Source organism: Papio anubis, chromosome 15 (assembly GCF_008728515.1).
Source record: "Papio anubis isolate 15944 chromosome 15, Panubis1.0, whole genome shotgun sequence".
In the NCBI taxonomy this organism is placed as follows: Eukaryota; Metazoa; Chordata; class Mammalia; order Primates; family Cercopithecidae; genus Papio; species Papio anubis.
In genome coordinates, this window is record NC_044990.1 from 86,410,860 (window position 1) to 86,430,515 (window position 19,656).

The following is a 19,656-nucleotide window of genomic DNA, read 5'->3' on the forward strand; positions in this document are numbered from 1 at the left end:
GCATGCTCGGGAGAGCGGGCAGGGTTCCCACTCCGGGAGCGGAGACGGAGAACAGGTTATGTGGGAGCCGGCGGGGGCATTTGCCGGCGACACCCGAGCGGGGGCCGGAAGTGGGGCCACAGCGCACCGCAGGAGCTCCGGGCTAGACCGTGGCGACGGCAGCGGCCCCTGGGCTGGAGGAGGATGATGAGGAGCGACGGAAGCGACGCGGGGGTACGCTGCTGCGCGGCGCCCGGTTTCGTGCCCGCGGCCGACTGCGCAGCCTGTCCGCGAGTCTGAGTAAGTGCGGCTTGGGGACCCCGAGCCCGCGGGGCCCGAGCGCCGGTCCGCGCCTTCTAGGAGGGTCGTGGGGAGCCGCCGGCTCCTCAAGGCAGGAGCGAAACCCTCCCGGGAGGCCGTGGGGGGAGCCCCGGGGCCAGTGCGGCTTCCCGGGGGGGTCGTGAGGGGGCCGAGCGCCGGGGGCTGTGGAGGACCAGCCCGGGGCGCCGTGCCGGTCCGGGCTGCAGCCCTGCCGGCCGCCCCTACTCCGCTCACCCCTCACCAGGGGCAGCAAAGTGAAGCCACATACCTGTTTTGGAAACTAAGGTGCGCGCATTGCCAGAGGCTCGCCGGGTGTCGTGTTGTAATTGGAACCGAAAACGTATCTTAGTGTTCTGTGTCAATTGCATTTCCAGTAATGTGTACAAACCTGCGATCTTTAAAATCCAACCCTCGTCTCCCCCACAGACATGAAAAGTAAAATAGAATAATTCCAGCTATTAGGTTGGAGAAAGGGAGAGGCCCGATCTAATCACGCCAGTAACAGGTTTAGACCTGTGAATATCAGGGCAGGAAGTTCTGGGGTATTCAGGAAACATCAAAAAAGCACCCCATGCAATCGAAGTCAATTTTGCTGTAGATTTTAGTCAACATTTCGGTAAAATGAATTACTAGTGTTACTGCCCAAGGTATCAAAACCAAAAAAAAGTCCATCCCCATTTAACAACTCTTATTTATGTTTACTATGTGATAGTAACTGGATAGAGAGAGATGAGTATATTGGCTTTGTGTGTTGGTATTGGATTTTCACTGATCTCTTTTGACGGGAGAGGGTTCGTGGATCAATACTTATTGGTATGCATGCTTAGGGAAATCACTCGTCTTTGACTAAAATATCAAATTTTATTTTACTGTGTAAGATTTCGTGATTGCCCATTTAGTGTTAATGCCATGATATCCTACCTAAGACATCAGCTGCTCGATTAAATAGTTGTTAATAGAGGCCCACTATGCATCAGGCACTGCTGCATACTAAAAATGTAGAGTTGGATAGGACGAGGTCTCTGTTATCAAGGAACTCACAGCCTGTGTAAGCAGGTTAATTACGCTGTAATAGTAACTTCTGCCACGTAAGTTTGCACAAACTACAGAATATGGAATGGATGGCAGGAGGGAGTAGGGGTCCAAGGAAAGCTTTTTGGAGGATCTACTACCTGAGTTTGGTTTTAACAGAAAAAGAGTGCATTGCTCTGATTACTTCCTGTGTTCGGATACGGTAGCCTCTAGGGAATCATATCCATTATTTAATCCAGGACTAATAGGACTTCTAGTTGTCCTTACTTTCACATACTCTGCTATAGTAGATAATTAATTTAAATTTTGTCTCATAGAAGTAGCTGCACTTAACACACTGTTACATTTTATCTCAACAGTATTTCAATTTAATCTTTCATCCTCCTTTTACATATGAGGAAATATATATTTAGAGAGGCTAAGTGAGTTGGCAAAAGCTACCTATCTATTAACAGACCATGACCCAAAACACTGTCTCCTTTCCATTGCACCACACTGCACTGCCTCCGATTGATAGTTAACTTGGAATGATGAAAGGAAGCCAGGTACCTACAGGTAGCTCTTGGCACATTGCCCTCTTCTTGGGCACATCAAAGGCCTCTTGGCATGTGAATAAGAGGGTTTACTAACCAAATTGCCTTGGGCTAACAATATAACTTAGTGATAGGTGCAGGAAGCTGTTGGACTAACATTTTCCCATGATCTGTCCTCATAACTTATCTCAGGGGAATCTATTTCTGTTTCTCTGTTTAATGTATTACTCAGATTTTGAAATCTTTCTAATCCTTGTTTAGTTGCGTCAGGAAAGTCTTAAGACCTTTAAACAGCCTTTTTGTGTGTGTGTGTAGACTTAAAAAACGCTCCAGTTCTTCTAATGAAGATAGTTTTCCTCAAATGACAGATTTTGTAATCCATTATTACATTTTATGTTTCTATTTCACACGGTGTTAACTCCTACAACAGTGCATTCTGCTGAAATCCCTTGCAAAGATGTAGTATTTCCAGTACATGGACTACAGGCATTGATGAGCTAGCCTGAGAATCTCGATACTTCTAGTAAGGCTTCTAGTTGTACTTACTTTCACATACTTAATGTTGCATAACACTGGTTTTATACAAAACAAATATTCTGAGTTTCATCCATCTAGTTTATAGGTAAAGTTTTAGAACATTGCCCATTTATAAATTGGAAACTTTGTGAATTTCATTATCAGTCTAACATCACTACAGTTTTAGGCTTGTGGATTTTTTTTAAACATTTCAGATATTTATAATCTCAGAACAAATTGTGGTTGGCTTCCATAGTAACAATAATCTCTCATTTTACTTCTGCCAGAGTTGACTCTATTTGCCAAGATTTTCAAGCACGAAAAAGCTACTAAGTTGCTGCCTGGTATAATTTTTGAGCTATTTGCTCATACAGATTTAAATCCTAGTTAAAAATGCTGTCTGAACTATCCAGATATTATCCAGCATCTCCATAGGCAGTTACTGTTCATTTGTCCCATAGGACTATCAATACACACTTTTTCATTATTGATGGCATGTGGGTAACCATTAGGGAAATAGATAATTCATTCTGTGGTGTCTCCAACACCTTGATAGCAGCTATTTGTGTTTCCATTTTAGCTGTGCAGCTGGCATGGTTTCTTAACTTCCCAATGCTTAACAGAAGAGGAGAGAGATTGATGTAACAATACTGAATCTGAGTTCCACCATTACTTCACATGTGATTGGAAGCTGTGATTCACCCAGAGTCATTAATGAGCACCATGGGGTGTGGGGTCCTCATTCTCTGCTGGGATGTGGATGTTGGCATTGACACATGAACTCACTTTCCACTTTTTACAGTTTTCACTTGAACCTGCACATTGTTCTTTCCACTTGTAGGCATCTTTTGTTTTTTTAATGTATGAACTGTTTTTATTTTTAAACAAGCTGTTCCCAAAATTATCAATTTAGGATGGACTTAAAGACCTTTAAAGAAATAATAGTACATTTATGACTTAGGACTTTTTAATTGTATTTGAAATTGTTTAGCCTTTTGCCAAATTGTTTTTGGGAAATTCGTTGTAATTCACCTATGGGTAATGCACTTTTTTGTATTTTTAAAAGACCATTTGCTAGTGGCAGAATCCGTAACTCGATATACAACATGCAATACAATGTACACTTTTTTTTTTTTTGAGACGGAGTCTCACTGAGTCACCCAGGTTGGAGTGTAGTGGCACGATCTCAGCTTGCTGCAACCCCGACTCCTGGGTTCAAGTGATTCTCGTGCCTCAGTCTCCCTAGTAGCTGGGATTACAGGCACGTGCCACCATGCCTGGCTAATTTTTTGTAATTTTTAGTAAAGACAGTGTTTTACCATGTTGCCCGTATTAGTCTCAAACTGCTGGGCTTAGTCAGTCCACCTGCCTTGGCTTCCTAAAGCGCTAGGATTACACGCATGAGCCACACGCCTGACCCAATGTACACTTTTTAATTAAAAGTAATTAAAATAACTAGAATTTAATTTGTAGAGCAGTTCTGACCTTCATTAAAATATAATTTTTATTGTAAAATGTTATCTATGATATAGTAGATTTTGTCTAGTTTACTCTCCTACTAACCTTACGGCAATAATTAAAATGTATTACTATACTTTTGAATTCAGTTCTTGATATATTTAAGTTTTTATTTACTTTTAATTTTTGGAGAAAATATTACTGGGTAAAAACCTTAAATATATTTACGTATGTCAATGCAGAAAGGGTTTAGATAAATGTAATATATCTTTCTTAATTTGAAGAGGGCAAGTCTTGGGGCATAAGGCAATAAAGTTATATGGTTAAATTGTGTGGAACAGTGGTTCTCAAGCTTTTTGGTCTCAGACCCCTTTACATTTTAGAAATGTAAAGATCCCAAAGATTTTTTTTTGTATGTATGTGGATTATATAGATATTTATTGTGTTAGAAATTAAACCTGGAAATTTATAAAGTGTATACATTAAAACTGGAAGTTTTAATTCATTTAAAAATAGCAGTAGTAAGTTCATTACATACTCACATAAATAAAATTTTATATAAAACAATTTTAATTACAAAAAGTAGAGGTGTGGGATTATATTTTTGTAATTTAATTTCTGCCTCATAGAAGGCAGGCGGATTATTGGGCTCTTTAAGTGAAACATGAAGGAAGTGAGGCTCACACAAATTTGTCGTTGTAAAGGGAAGAGTATTGTAATAGAGAACTGTGGATACTCTTTGGTGTGACTGACTCCATCACTCAACAGGAGGCACTTCCTTAGAGGTCAGTTACATCATGCCATCTGAAACCTACATCAGAGAAATTTTTGTCCCTTGTTACATCAAAATCTATTGATTTGTAGTGAATTTTTTACTCATGTTTGCTTGATTTTGTGACACCATTCACTGGTCATTTGGAATATATTGGTTTATTGAGTTATGCAGATTCTTCCAAATGGTGACACATTTAATATTAATAGATTACCACAGTGCCAGCAAAAAGGTCTCTTAAGTGTCGCGGAGCTATTGGCAACCTCATTCATTTTCTAGTAAATATCTGCCAAACCTCTAAGTCTGAACAGCCATAGTTTGTCAGTTGTCTTTTTAAATAAAAATGTTGTCACCTGAACAAAGCAGCTAGTTCAGCTCACAATTCAAACGTATTTCAATACATAGCACAAAATGCTTTATGTGCACTTCCAATTTTGTCACCCATTTATCACACAATGTGTTAAAAAGATGTGTACTTGTTAGTTGAGATAAAATAATTTTTACTACTTCTTTGACATTCTTAAGTGAACTGGATTATTCCCTCATTTACTGTGAGCTCATGGTGGTAAAGAATACAGTGACTCCAACATGTGAGGCCACTACCTTGATTCTTGTAAAGTCACCAGCAATTTTCCCCATCATTGCTTATGTACCAGTAGTGCACACGTCAAACAGTGAGAAAGGTAAATGACATTTTAGTATTATTATGAGCATAATATTGGTCTTGTGGACCCCATTACAGGGTCTTGGGGACTCTCAGGTTTCTGACCACCTTTTGAGAACCACTGGCATAGAAGGATCTCAGATTTAATAGAACCCTCAAAGTTCATCCAGTTTAACAGCTCTAAATTCCTCTATGCTATCCTTGCCAAGTATTTATTTAGATTATGCTGAATACTTGCAGTTTCTGTGAATAATTGTGCTAAATGAATAAAAATAAGTGTCACAGACAGCTGTTTGATGGAAAGTAAAAGAGATTCTGAGTTCTGGAGTTATGCTTTGTCCTGCTTTTAAAACATTGCATAAGTTTCACTTGGTTTCTCTAAGTAATCAACCTTGATGAAATCCAGAGACTACTAAAATTACGTTGTGAAGGAAAGATATAGCTAAGGTTTTGATTTTCCTTTGCTGTTTGTAAGGACAATTGTCATTTTTCTTTGATTTTTCTTTGTCTGCTCTGTAATTAAATGAACTTATGTTAGATGTATGTAGTTATCTATATCCATATCTGTCTCCTGAGTAGCTCAAGAGTCACTTGAACATTACTGAGTAGATCACAAGCTACTTGAGAGCAAGGGCTGTATAGTATACTAGGATGCATTGGAATCTGATGACCATCTCTTCTGGAAGAGGCTGGGAAATCAACTATAGGCCTGCTTCAGTGGTGCATGCTGGATTTCATAGCTTCCCTGGGAGCCTGCAGTGATATTCTGAGGACTCATTCCATTCATGGTGGGCATGACTTCAATATTGATCTCTTTTTTTAAAGCATCAGTTTATAAAATAGTTATTTAAATTAAATAATTTTCCTTAAAAATGGAACCGTTTGTGATCCTCCAGGTACCTGTATGAACACAGGAGATGATTAGTAGACATCAGATAAGCGTGGCCATCACTCATGCCATTAGCTGACTTAACCATTCAGCTAACACTGTTAGCCAGCAAGGTGGTGTGAGAGCATTACAGTTCTATACTGCTCTTATTTTTAGTCTGAAATTGTTTATTATATACCCATAATGGACTTAAATTTAGAGACAGTAAGTAGGGAGCCCTAGAGGTGACTACAACAAGCCAATTAGGACCGTAAATCCTCAAGATGAGCACCATATCTTAAACTGCCTCAGATGATCAAACTACTTATGTAGTATAGCAGGATGTCACTAATACGACAAAACCATTCTTTTGGAAGGAAAACAATCATATCTAATTTATACCGTACATGATAATAAAGATTAGTCATGCTTTCAGTAGATTAGTTTTTGAGACACACTCACTAATGTCAATGTGACACTTCAAACCACTTCATTTAGAAAGCACAAAAGTTATTTCTAAGGTTGATTTTTTTTTTCATTCAAATACAAGACTGGTACAGGTTATAATAAACTGTAACACTTAAATCTTAGCTACATATCCTGGGTTTTTTAAAAATACATTTGTTTACACATCATGCTTTTTTGTGTGCATAATTAGCATAAAGCCTGCAAAACGTTGGGAAGGGAGCAGGATACGTTTAGTTTTGGATAAGTTTGAAATATCAGTGAAGCATCAGGTACGTGAGGAACAGGTAAATTAAGATTGTAGATGAAGAGTAGACTTGTAGATTGGGAATAATTCATACACAGGTGTGATCATTGGAGCCATGAAAAGGAATGAAATCAGTGAAGGAAAGAACATAATAACATAAAAGAGTGGAGAAGACCTTGGAAAATGTCTGCTTTTCGGGGTATAGGGCAGAGAGAAACAGCAGTTTGGGTATAGAGGAGAAGCCAACAGCAGATGACACTTTGGGGGTCTGGTGTTGCAGTGTGGATTGAGAAAAATCCACTAGATTTATTTTAAAGTGAAGTTTGCATTTTATGAGAGATCATTATGAGAACTCAGCAAGTTCTCAGATAGTAAATGGTTAAGGAGTTACTGGGGGTGATTAAAACCACAGGTTGGTGGGTTTTAGAAATGTTTGACATGTAATACCAGATCTGATAACACAGCAAACAGAAAATTGAGTAATGGGACTGTCATGTATTCATTTAAGATGTAGACACAAGGTTAAAAATACATACAATAATGATGTAAAAGAAGACTGGAAGATGAGAAGTTATTGATTATCCACATTTCTGTATTCTACGTAGAACAGATCTGATGGGCTCTCCCACTCAGCAGCCATTCTAATTGATATAAGTTTGAGTGTATTAAATGCATCCTTTTTTCTGATTTTTATGATGCTAAGATCTCAGCAAATGGATTTCACATGCAGAAGAACCTGACAAATAATATGTCTCTTCTGAAGACACATTTTATAAGTGTTTTACCACATAGGACATACTTGATTGCCTCACTCATTCTTCATGACTAGTAGCAATGGTCTTGGGGTCAGCTGGACATTGATGCTCACAAGACCCAGTAGACCGTAGTGAACCGTACTGTGCATCAGCCTCTCTGCTTTTTCGAAAACCCAACATGTCAGTGTTAGGTATATTGTTCCCAGATGATAGCTCAGGTCTAGTGGAAAATGACACAAGGGTGGGAGTGAGCGCCACCCCGGCTTAGCTGCTTCATGCTCCACAGGAAACAGTGTCTTTTTGTAACAGCATATGAGTATAGCATCCAGGACTAAGCAAATGACAAGCCAATTACAAGTCATATTCGATTCAGAAAAGCCCCTGTTTATACTTCCCACTGGGCATGTTTAGCCCTGCTCACTGTCCTCTCAATCCAGATGTAGCTCATCAGTAGGAGCCATTTTTACTACACTGTTGCTTAGAAACACAACTGATATCCCACCTTTATCAGGTTTCCAGGGAAACAGTGCAGGAAGGTTAAGGAGAGGTCATTTTTTATCTGAAGAGGGAGAAAGGTTTTGTTAACCCTTTACTCACACTAATTTATTGACAGAATAAATAGGAAACATAATGCTGGCTGTAGGATCCATGCACTCGACTTTAATTATTAGAGGCAGTGTTTGTTTTTAGTGACTGTCATAACATCTGGGTATGAAGTTGTTTTTACATCTCAGCAGATGGTGCATGGTAATTGTGCTTTGCTGATACTTTTCAGCAAATTCAGTAAATTAAAAATCCTTCCTGATATTGTTCACTTGTCCTGATTCCTTTAAGATCATCTTTGAGATGGAAATATCATACAGACTAGGGAACAGAGATAATTAGCAAGCGGGGTTAGGTAAAAATAAGGCAATCTGTGAGTGGAGTTCTTACTCTAAACCACCAATGTAAGAATATCTTAAAGAGAAAACACACCCATACCCACGCACTCCACCACCCCAGAGCAATTTTTATTAACCTGTTCTTAACAATGACTTCCATTTGATATTACTCAAGATGAATTGACTTTTATTCTGACTTCTGTAGTCCAAGAACTCATTGTAAGATTATGATTGTTTATCACAAAACAGTTTAGTTAATGTGACTTTTCAGGAATGTTTTGTGGCGAACTGTAAGTTTATCCCTTATTATTCCTAGCCAGTAAAAGACCCAAACAAATATGCCCCTTTTTCTGATGTTGTTTTAAACATATATGCCCACTGCTAAGAATACTTTTATTTTTTAAAATAAATTTAATAATTTGTATATGTAATTAGATTATTTAAAAAATGTTTTAGTCATAAGTATATGTAAAGTGCTGTACTAGACATTAGAGATACAATAGTGAAAAAAGAGAAATACACTTCCTAGCATTATAAATTTTAATTCAGTATTGTTTGCTAAAATTAGATGTTAGAGGCTACTAAAACGCAAATAACTTTTCAAAGTTCATAAGTTGAAAATTTATGTAAATTGATACAAATGTAAATGTAAAATTCACATTTTAAATTATGCTTTATTCATATATTTGGAGCTATTTTATCTGGTTTTATAATAATTTTTTAAGTAAGAACTAATTTGAGCAGAACACATTAAGAAAGTAGAGCCAGAAATAGTAGTCACAAAAGCAAATACAGTTAACGTGTCTATAACATTTATGAATGATCTTATTATTAATCTTACTTGATACTAATGACCAGCCTTATAGGTAAGCATTTAAAAAACTCTCATTCTACTGAAAAGGCAGTTGAGACTGGAGATAGGTGATAAGTAGTTATTCAGGGAGGATATGATACTGTAATAAAACTTGCTACCACTGGGTGGCAGTGTTGATTTCTGGGAAATCAGAGAAAAATGGTTTATGTTCAAAAAGGTTCAGTTCATTTGAATAATAATTCAAATGTAAAAGTCTATGTTTAGTGAAATAATAGTAAAAAATCAAATTTGTTAAATCATCCAACCCATTATTTGTATAATCAGTCTATAACTTCTTTATAGCAGTTCGGTTAGTGGGAAAGAAGGAAATGTATTTTAAAAAATTCAGTAAATAAGCATAACTAGATGAATAGTATATAAGAAAATTTGTAACATACCTCAATTCTTTTGCCTTTTTAAGACAACATGTATAAACCTTTTGAAAACAAAAATTCTATTTTAATACTTTTTCTTTACTTTCTTTATATCAGTTAAATATTTTAGTAATCTTTTTAAAAATTGTTCTCCAATGAGTCATTTTACTTTATTTATCTCTGGTTCTCAGAGGATTTCTCTGTATTTGTTTCACACTGAACCCTCAAGTATTTATTGCCTTATCAATACATTTTAGCAATCTATTGACCCCAGGATGTGAAACTTCAAAAAGAGTATATAAAAGATACCACCAATCTCATGACACTAGGAATATGATATTTATTTTTAATTAGATATGAAAGATAAATCATTAATCATTTTCTTAAAAATAATACAATATTAGAATCTAGTGTTTAAGTAAATTATTTAAGTTTAGTATTAAAACTTCGAGGTAAAGGGGGGATACTTTTATTCTTTCTTTCCCTAGTTGTTTTTTTAAATTTTGTTTTGTTTTGCCCAACGCCTTGTCTTAGTTTCTTTAGTTTTTGCTACAGTATATGAAAAAAATTGACAAAGTGTATTAGATTGGTCTTGCTATGTTAGAATTTCTGAACTGCCTCTTCAGTTCAATTTGCCCTGGACATACGTAACCTAACAGTAAATGTACCACTTGTTTGCCTCCCAGCTCATCTACATTGAGAGCCAGATGATGGCCAGTCTACTTATGCCCCTGAGCTTGTTTTCTCATTTAAAAAAAAAAAAATGACACTATTGCATCAACTTTTTTGGGGGTCAAATCAGTGAAAACATATAAATGAAGGTAGCTGGCCGTAAATAAGCACTTTTTAAAAATAAATTAATTTGAAGAATACTAGTGTTTCATAAATAGGACAGTGGAGGGATATGGTAAAACATACGAGAACAGAAAGGACAAGGGAAATTACAGCAGCTACTTTTGTGGATGGACTATACCTATTACCATATTTAACAATTACATGTGGCCTAGTACCATAGTTTATTATATTATTGATTTTTAACAAATAATAGATACATGTTGAATTATTAATATTCTCCCTCTCTCTCTCTAGGATACTTACAGAGAGCTACAATGGAAAAGTCCTGGATGCTGTGGAACTTTGTTGAAAGATGGCTAATAGCCTTGGCTTCATGGTCTTGGGCTCTCTGCCGTATTTCTCTTTTACCTTTAATAGTGACTTTTCATCTGTATGGAGGCATTATCTTACTTTTGTTAATATTCATATCAATCGCAGGTATTCTGTATAAATTCCAGGATGTATTGCTTTATTTTCCAGAACAGCCATCCTCTTCACGTCTTTATGTTCCCATGCCCACTGGCATTCCACATGAAAATATTTTCATCAGAACCAAAGATGGAATACGTCTGAATCTTATTTTGATACGATACACTGGAGACAATTCACCCTATTCCCCAACTATAATTTATTTTCATGGGAATGCAGGCAACATAGGTCACAGGTTGCCAAATGCATTACTTATGTTGGTTAACCTCAAAGTTAACCTTTTGCTGGTTGATTATCGAGGATATGGAAAAAGTGAAGGAGAGGCAAGTGAAGAAGGACTCTACTTAGATTCTGAAGCTGTGTTAGACTATGTGATGACTAGACCTGACCTTGATAAAACAAAAATTTTTCTTTTTGGTCGTTCCTTGGGTGGAGCAGTGGCTATTCATTTGGCTTCTGAAAATTCACATAGGATTTCAGCCATTATGGTGGAGAACACATTTTTAAGCATACCACATATGGCCAGCACTTTATTTTCATTCTTTCCAATGCGTTACCTTCCTTTATGGTGCTACAAAAATAAATTTTTGTCCTACAGAAAAATCTCTCAGTGTAGAATGCCTTCTCTGTTCATCTCTGGACTCTCAGATCAATTAATTCCTCCAGTAATGATGAAACAACTTTATGAACTCTCCCCATCTCGGACTAAGAGATTAGCCATTTTTCCAGATGGGACTCACAATGATACATGGCAGTGCCAAGGCTATTTCACTGCACTGGAACAGTTCATCAAAGAAGTCGTAAAGAGCCATTCTCCTGAAGAAATGGCAAAAACTTCATCAAATGTAACAATTATATAATGTTTCCCTTTTTGATTATTGCATTGTATTTTGATTTGTGCAGAATGATAAAGAATGTTCCTTTTAGAAGTGTGTTACGTCTGTACTGTCTGAAGAGTGACATTAAACTTTGAAAGGACTTCACTGCTCCTTTATGATATTCCAAATAGTTTTTTACATTTGAAAAACTATAATTCTTGGGATTATTTCATACATTTTCATCAAAACTTTCAATGTGGTTATGTATTCATATCTTTAGTTTAATATGTCAGTATATTAGATATTGTTCAAAAGTTTCTTGTTGCTAAAGTGGTGTAATCTGTTACACAGATGAATAGCTAGATGTGGAAAGAGATATGTAAACAAGAAACCTTTGGGTATTATTTCTTAAGTAAATATTGGGACAATCATGGTAAGCAAACTTAGTTCTGTAACTGCATTTTTCACCTTAAAAGTTAAATGAAATGCATGATGGTATTTTATTCCTTGAATTATGCAATGCAGCATTTTACATGTAAATAGCACTGGTCATATACTGATGTATATGGTTATCTGGGTTATATCTATTTTTATGTAAACTCTATTTTGTTTTTGGCAAGAAGTGAAATTGAGACCTGTGTGCAGGTCGCCATTGAATTTTGCTCTGGTGAATGCTGAGATCCAGCTTTTTCTTACAAATAAATGGGACCCTGTTTTCCAATACAAATGTACCGTGTTTTTGTTAGGTACAGTCTGGATCATGGCATGTAGAAATAGAAATTTAGAATTTTACTGCAGCTTTGATGTGCATATTTCAACTTTTTAACATTTGTAACTTTGGTGGCAAAGAGAATTTTAGCTTCTATCGATTTTGTAAGTCTTCAGCTGAACCACTCATAGCAGTCATAATGAAGATTAGCACTAGTTAGAATTAAATGAGGAAGTCTTTTATCTTTACAGGATTGTACATACTACTTTTAAAAAATTCTCACATTTGATTTTAAGTCCCAGTACCTAGTTATATCTGTCCTATCAAAGGCAAGATATCATTTATTGAACTTCTTGAAAATAAAAGTTACACAATCCAACAACAACAACAATAAAAAACAATGTTCTTGGTTTAATGTTCCAGTTGCTGTGAAATAGAACTCCTACAATCAAAAGACAGTTTTAGGAAGTCTTATTTATTTATTTTAAAAGTTTTACATGTAGGAGTGTGGGAATGAAGGAATTCTGTAGCTTTTTGACACAAAACCTATTACCACATTTAGCAGTTAAATAGCTATAGGTGGGAAGTAGGATTTAGATGCATAGAAAAGTAAGAAAATCTTAGAAAACAGTCCCTTAAAACTTGCAGGATATACCTTAATAAAAATACACGCTCTGAGTCATAATTGTGCCAAGTTATTTCATGCAGTCCTCAAAAATTAGATGTAATTGAGCTTTGTGTAATATTATGTCAGCTTTAACATATAATATTTTGAATATTTTAGCTGTATTTAGTGGCTTTCTGCAAGCAACTAGAACAGAGAAATAATGGGTCAATAATGTTGACCTCAATTTAAAACTTTCAATGGAGATAGGGCTAGAAATACTTTTGCCAAATAGCATTCTTACTCACTTTATGCCAGTGTTTAGAAAAAATAAATTATAGCAAGTATGATTTCTAACAATAATGTTTTTCTATAAATTATTAATTGTAAAAAGTCTTGCTTTTTAAAACAAGTTGGTAATGCATATCATGGAAGGCATATTTTGTATGTATAAATTCACCACAATTAAAGGCTACTTTTCTTGTCAGTCCTTGCTATGTAGAATGACTATTCTAAATATAAATGTATTAAAAAGAAAATACAACAAAATGTATATTTAGACACGAGCTTACATGGCATACCTTATATTTGTATCATTCTTTAAAGTTTACAAAAAAACACCTTATGTTTTTATGTAATCAGTCATTACACTATGGAGAAATTTATCAGCTTTAGTTCTAAATATGCTGATGAGGTATAAAAGCTGTTTCTTCATCAGTATTTTGCTTTTATGCTGCTTTTTCTTTTTGATATTCCAGGTTTATAAACTATCTTTTTAAATTTTAAGCCAGGACTTCAAAAATTGTAGAGTACTTGTTTGCCGTCCCCTACCTTCATTCTCTTCGTAGGGTTAAGGAGCCTTTCTTTCTGCAGCTAAGGGCAGAGGCTGTGCCTGGGGCTGTACCACATCTTTCTTCACTAGCATCTGTATTTGAGACTGTTTCCTTAGATCAGTAAGAGGTGGAAAACAAACTTAGTATCAGGGTCCATGAAGCCCATGGCATCATTTTTGAAAATATTTCTAGTTTTGTAGCCAAAGCAATTGGTCCTGGTAAAATGAGACTTCTTCAGGAGTCACTCCTTCACTTTGGACCCATAGCTTAGTAAATGGAAGTATATGTACCTATCTTGTGTATTAACTTCTGACTTATTTATGGAAGAGCAGCTATAGGAGTTTACAAAAGAACTCTAAGTTATTAAGTTACTATAAATTTGGGGATCCTAGAGTGATCTTAAATATGGCAAGATACAGCTCATTTAGAATAAAATCTCACATCCATTATTTTAAAGGGAATGATTGGGGGGAAAAAACTGGTGAAAAAAATATTAAAAAGGACCCTAAAAAGAATTCTGCAAAATAAGAGAAAAAATAATTTGTGACACGTAATAGAATACTAGTAGGATAGAAACAACTAGAAAGAAAAGTGTGACACAATTTTTACATTTAGATAGGGAAAATAATGAGATTGGTGAAAGGAAATAGTGCAAAACATTTGGACGCAAAGCATTTCTAACAAAAAGTGGCTGTGGCACTTGACATTGCAACTACCCTGTTACTGCAATGTTTTTGACTGTTAAAATTGATATTTTCATAAAAATGGTGTTCTGAATTTTGCTACAGGGCTGCTGAAATTTATGATTACCTGTAGACACTTGATAATTACATAGATTACAGTTTTGGTAATATGTCACTGGAGTAATTACGCTATAATATCTGTTGAGAATTCATACCATCTGATGCTTACATATTTCTTACATTTGTAAGATTCGGCTTGGTGGGAATAGGTTTGGGGGAATTAAAGAGTGAAGGCCGTATTTCATTTTTTGTAAATTATCTTTCAAGCTCAGATAGCTTAAGAGCAGTTTAGATTTAGGAGACCCTTTTCTCCTTGAGGATAGGGATAGGTAAGGTAAACTGTAAAAAGAATGTCACAGAAGTCACTTTTTAAGTCACGATTGAGATACTGAAATCTTCCACTGATTCTTCTCCTTTCCCTTTTTCCTATTATGTTTGATAATTATATATATTTTTAAAAACTGTGAGAGGAAAAATTAGTCATAAGTAACCCTTTTGGATTATCCATTTAAATTTATGTATTTTCATATTACTCAGGTAAAGATGGAAATGACAGAGCACAGACATTTATTTTTTAAATTGATAGGGTAGAAAATGAAATGTACTTCTGTTTATTCTTAATACTATATATATATATATACACACACATCGTTTTAGCAAATTGGAAATAATATATTCATTTGTATGGCAAGACAAATGCAGTCATCTTAATACTAGTCTACACATTTTTGCCAAATGGCGCAAATATACCTCCATTTATATTTTGTATCTTAAAATGTAGTTTAAACACAGGACTATGTATGAGACACTTTTTTACAAAAAGTGCCGTATATACATATGTAACAGGTGAGTGTGTGTTTACCATAATTTATAATGATTTCTGTCAGTACAGCGTATATGGAAAATTCAAGTTGTTTTTAACATATTCAAGTATGTTCAGTATAAAATAAGTTAATCCCATTTCATAATGTAAATCATTTTTGTTATTTGCCATATTTGAAGTAATAAAATTTTATAACTCAAATTTGAATGTCATAGTACATTGTGTGCTAACCATGGCAAGCAAACATTTGCATTTGTTTTTTACAATAAATTTCTTTAAAAATATACTTTATTTTTCTGTACTGACATATGCAATAAATTGGTACATTAAACATTTGATTAATGTCTTCAGATAGTTTGTATTCAGTCTTTTTTTAAAAATTGTTAATCTAGAATTTTATGGTAGGACATTAAAGTTTTCTCAAAGGTTATGTAAAATTCCTTAATTTGTACTGAAATTAATGAATTTTATTCTAGTAATGGTGTGGATAAAAAATAGAAGTTAGATTTATATTTCATTCCCCAGAGAGTATTATCCTCCTACATTTAATTTAGGCTCATATTAAAACTATACATGAACCACTGGTGAATGACTAATCCCTAATGCATTTCTTTAGTTAATTGAATCTAGGAATGAATACATTTTAACTTCGTAATTATTATGTTACCTTCAGATTTCATAAAATGCTTTTTAAAAAATTCTGCTTTTTTCCCCCTCTTGTTTGTATTTTAGTTAATGGTTTTTAATGATCAAAAAATGGCCTGATACTAACTCAGCCTTTAGGGGCCTATACCTTGCTTTTCCTAACAAGAAATGTGCACGCTTGAATATATCAGAGTGAGTTGGATAATAGGATGTGTATGATGAATCTTAAATGGTCCCCTGAAAGGGAAGATGAAGAATTCACATATTGGAGCCCATCCTTGTATGGGTAGATCTGGTGGGAGCTAGGGTCTCTCATGTACTACGCTGAAAGATCACCAACTTGAATCCCAGGGTGAAGTCGTTTTTAGATTACTATTTCTTAATTGCACAAGATAAGTTTTTTCACATTGCCATTTCACTCTCCAACTCTTTCCTTACATTCCATTACATAACTAAAAAGCATGAACAATTAGATCTGGCTAGAGACTGTAGCTCCTATCTCACTAAGGGGAGAGGAAGGTAAAGACATTTTTTGAGCATCTTCAAATATAAGGCCCAGGTGTTGAATGTGTTAATTGAATCTTCACAACAAACCTTAGAGTGATTTGTAGTCCCATTTTATAAGAAATAGACTCAGAGTGGTTCAGTAACATGCGCAAGGTTACCTAGAGTGAACCAAGATGTCAATCCAGGTCTCTGATTCCAAATCGAGGACAGCTATTCATTTGCTAATTTACTCAAACAATTTGAAAATTTTGTTGATGTTGGAATAGATTAGAAATGTTGAAATGGGTTACAAGTTGATCAGTTATTCAGGAATCCAAAAGAATTGACTATGAATTGAAATAAGTATTATACAGTAACGTACATGTTTTCAAAGTCATTAAATGTGTGTTTCTGTAGGAAAATCTAGATGTTAGTCTCATAAGAGTTACCCTCTCAAAAAAATCTTGGAGTTGTCTTTTTATTCCTGATATTTTGAAACACATCTTGCTGTTTTTCCAATAAGATTTATTTTCCCAACATTTCCACTGCTACCATACCAGTCCCTCAAATTATTTCATAGTAGTCAACATTTTTATTGGGTGCTTTTTATGTTCCAAGTATTGTTCTGACTCCTTTTTGTCATTTATTCTTAATAACTGATTATGAACTGGATCATTGCCCTATTCTTTCTAACTTATCAGAAAAACTCTTATCATTCCCTAGCCAGTGGTTTTCGGTGGCTGCATTTCTCAGTAGATCAAAGTCAGAGCTTTCATTCTGTAGGGTCCTTTTCAAACTAAACCTTGTAAAAGGTATCTGTTCTTTCTCTTTCTTGAATCAAACTTACTCCTCTTCTGTTCATTTATTTATATCTGGTGCTTTAACCTCTAGATCCAGTACCTCCCTCCCACCTCTCTAGGTCCCTGAGTCCCTGACCGAATTTATGGTAGCTCTACCAGTAGTTTTTTTTTTTTTTCTTTTTCTGAACACCCATTGCACTCAAAGCATTTTGTATTTTGATACTTGATTATATTCAATTCATTTCTTTATAATATATTGTCTTTTGATCTGACAGGAGTGTCATGTGATTCCTGTCTTACATAGCACCTGGCACAGTGCTGAGCATGTTGTAGTACTGAATACATTTTCTGTATAGAATGTGCACACTGATTATAAAGTTTGTCCAAACTTTTCCATCTTTAAGAAGAAAAACACGAAGGCCATTACTTTAATACTTCACATTACTTAAAGGTTTAGACCTAAAATAGCAACAAACCTGGAGGTTACACACGCACCCCAAAGTAATAAAGTAGAAACATTGGAAGTTACCCGTGTAATTACAGCAGTCTACAGAAAATAAGAGGGGCAATAATTGTGCAGGTTGTATGTTCCTTGAGGGCTCCATTTTAAGCAGAGCAGAAGGACTGGTAACTAAGCTCAGGAAAGAGAGGAGCAAAGAGTACAGGTAGTGGATGTGGAACAGAGATCAGTGGAGATCAACAAGTGTGGCAGTATCAAGTAGATCTGGTGTTGGATAAGACAGGAAGAACCAGAAAGTCAGGTGGGCACATTAGTGGAAGGCCAAAGAAGCCCTTGTCATGGGACATCCAGTTTGGGTGATAGTCACTGTGCCAGTTTTGATTTCTTTCCGTCGTTTTTTAACCCTGTAGCCATGGTTCCCTTATTAAAAATTCATCATCACGATTACTTTTAAAACAAATGAAATGACACAGACACTTGAATTAATGTGACACTGGCATTTTTCTTAGTCTTTTGTTCTAGAGCATATTTCTTGAGGTACAAGTGAGTTCCAGGCTCCTCTTTACAAAGAGCATGCACGCCTCAAAACACAGGACAGACTGCATTAGGGAGGATGTGGGAAGGGCAGAATCTCTGGAGACAGTAAATATTATGGACTATTTGTGCTCTCCCAAAATTCATGTGTGAGACCCTAATCCCCAAAGTGATGATATTAGGAGGTGGGGATTTGCGAGGCAGTGACCTTATGAGTGTGGAGGAATGAGGGCCCTCATGAAGAGAGCTACTCCTACCTCTCTCTGCCATGTGAGGATACAAGGAGATAGCTGTCTGCCAACCAGGAAGAGTGCCCTTACCAGACATAGGGTCTGCCAGCACCTTGACCTTGGACTTTCTAGCTTCCAGAAATGTGAGAAATACATTTCTGTATAAGCCATTTAGTCTATGATACTTGTTACAGCAGCCCAAAGTGAGTAAGACAATAAACAGTTCTAATTCTTTCTTAAAAGTGGCCCTGGAGATGAATGAGAGCTGATTTAATAATTTTTCAAGCCTGCCATCCCTCCTAGTCTATTACTGTATTTCACCATTACCTGTATTTGAATATCCTGCCATTAGTCATTAATCAGTCATTAACACCTTGAGTTATAGACACACAGACACCAAGTATAGAGTTTCACCCAATAGATTATAAATTTTGTGAAGGTGGGCACAACACTCACTCCTCGATGGAGAGACCAATGCCTTTGACACATAGCTGACATTCAATAAACATTTAATGAATGAAAACATTCCTGCCATACAGAAAATCTTCCACTACATAATGATATTGATGGAAAATATATTAACATTTAAATACATTTGCAGGCAGAGTCACTTTTTGCGAGAGTGGAAAGCTCTAGAACTTTCAGTAGTCTCCATTTGCATCACTGTGCACCCCACAAGCTTGTAAAGGCTGCAGTATGCAGTTGGATTAATCTGGGCATTAAACTCAAGGTAATCATAAAGGTGGTAATGGAGTACAAGGTGATGGTTACACTTATCATTAAAACACAATCATGTAATTAAAATCATGTTAATTAAAACGCAATCCTTAGAGGTTGGTTTACGTGACATTTTGTTTACTGGAATACAAGGTAGTTGGGGTAGGTGACCAAAATAATGTTTTATGCTGTTTTTCACCTAAAAGAAAAACAATAGAAGGCTTTTTTGAAGGGAAGGAGAATGTAAATTTTTCCATGTGCAAATTTTACCTT

The 19,656-nt window shown here is 35.8% G+C and overlaps 1 protein-coding gene across 2 annotated transcripts; it reads left to right on the plus strand.

Moving 5' to 3' along the window:
• The first annotated feature begins 3 nt into the window (after positions 1 to 3).
• Positions 4 to 15,847, plus strand: ABHD13 (abhydrolase domain containing 13). Of its 2 annotated transcripts, none has more exons than XM_003914063.5 (2): positions 4 to 279; positions 10,808 to 15,847. In XM_003914063.5, exon 2 carries the CDS (start codon positions 10,828 to 10,830, stop codon positions 11,839 to 11,841), a length of 1,014 nt encoding a protein of 337 aa, XP_003914112.1. In that variant the 5' UTR covers positions 4 to 279; positions 10,808 to 10,827; the 3' UTR covers positions 11,842 to 15,847. The 2 variants fall into 2 exon arrangements, with proteins under 2 accessions (XP_003914112.1, XP_021785455.1); XM_021929763.2 differs by lacking the exon at positions 4 to 279 and adding an exon at positions 3,773 to 6,063.
• Positions 15,848 to 19,656: the final 3,809 nt, after the last annotated feature.

Coding starts and splice junctions, on each gene's coding strand:
- ABHD13 (XM_021929763.2), top strand. CDS start 6,000: ATGCTGGATTTCATAGCTTCCCTGGGAGCCTGCAGTGATATTCTGAGG. Junction 6,064..10,807: donor GAGGACTCATTCCATTCATG/GTGGGCATGACT, acceptor CTCTCTCTCTAG/GATACTTACAGAGAGCTACA.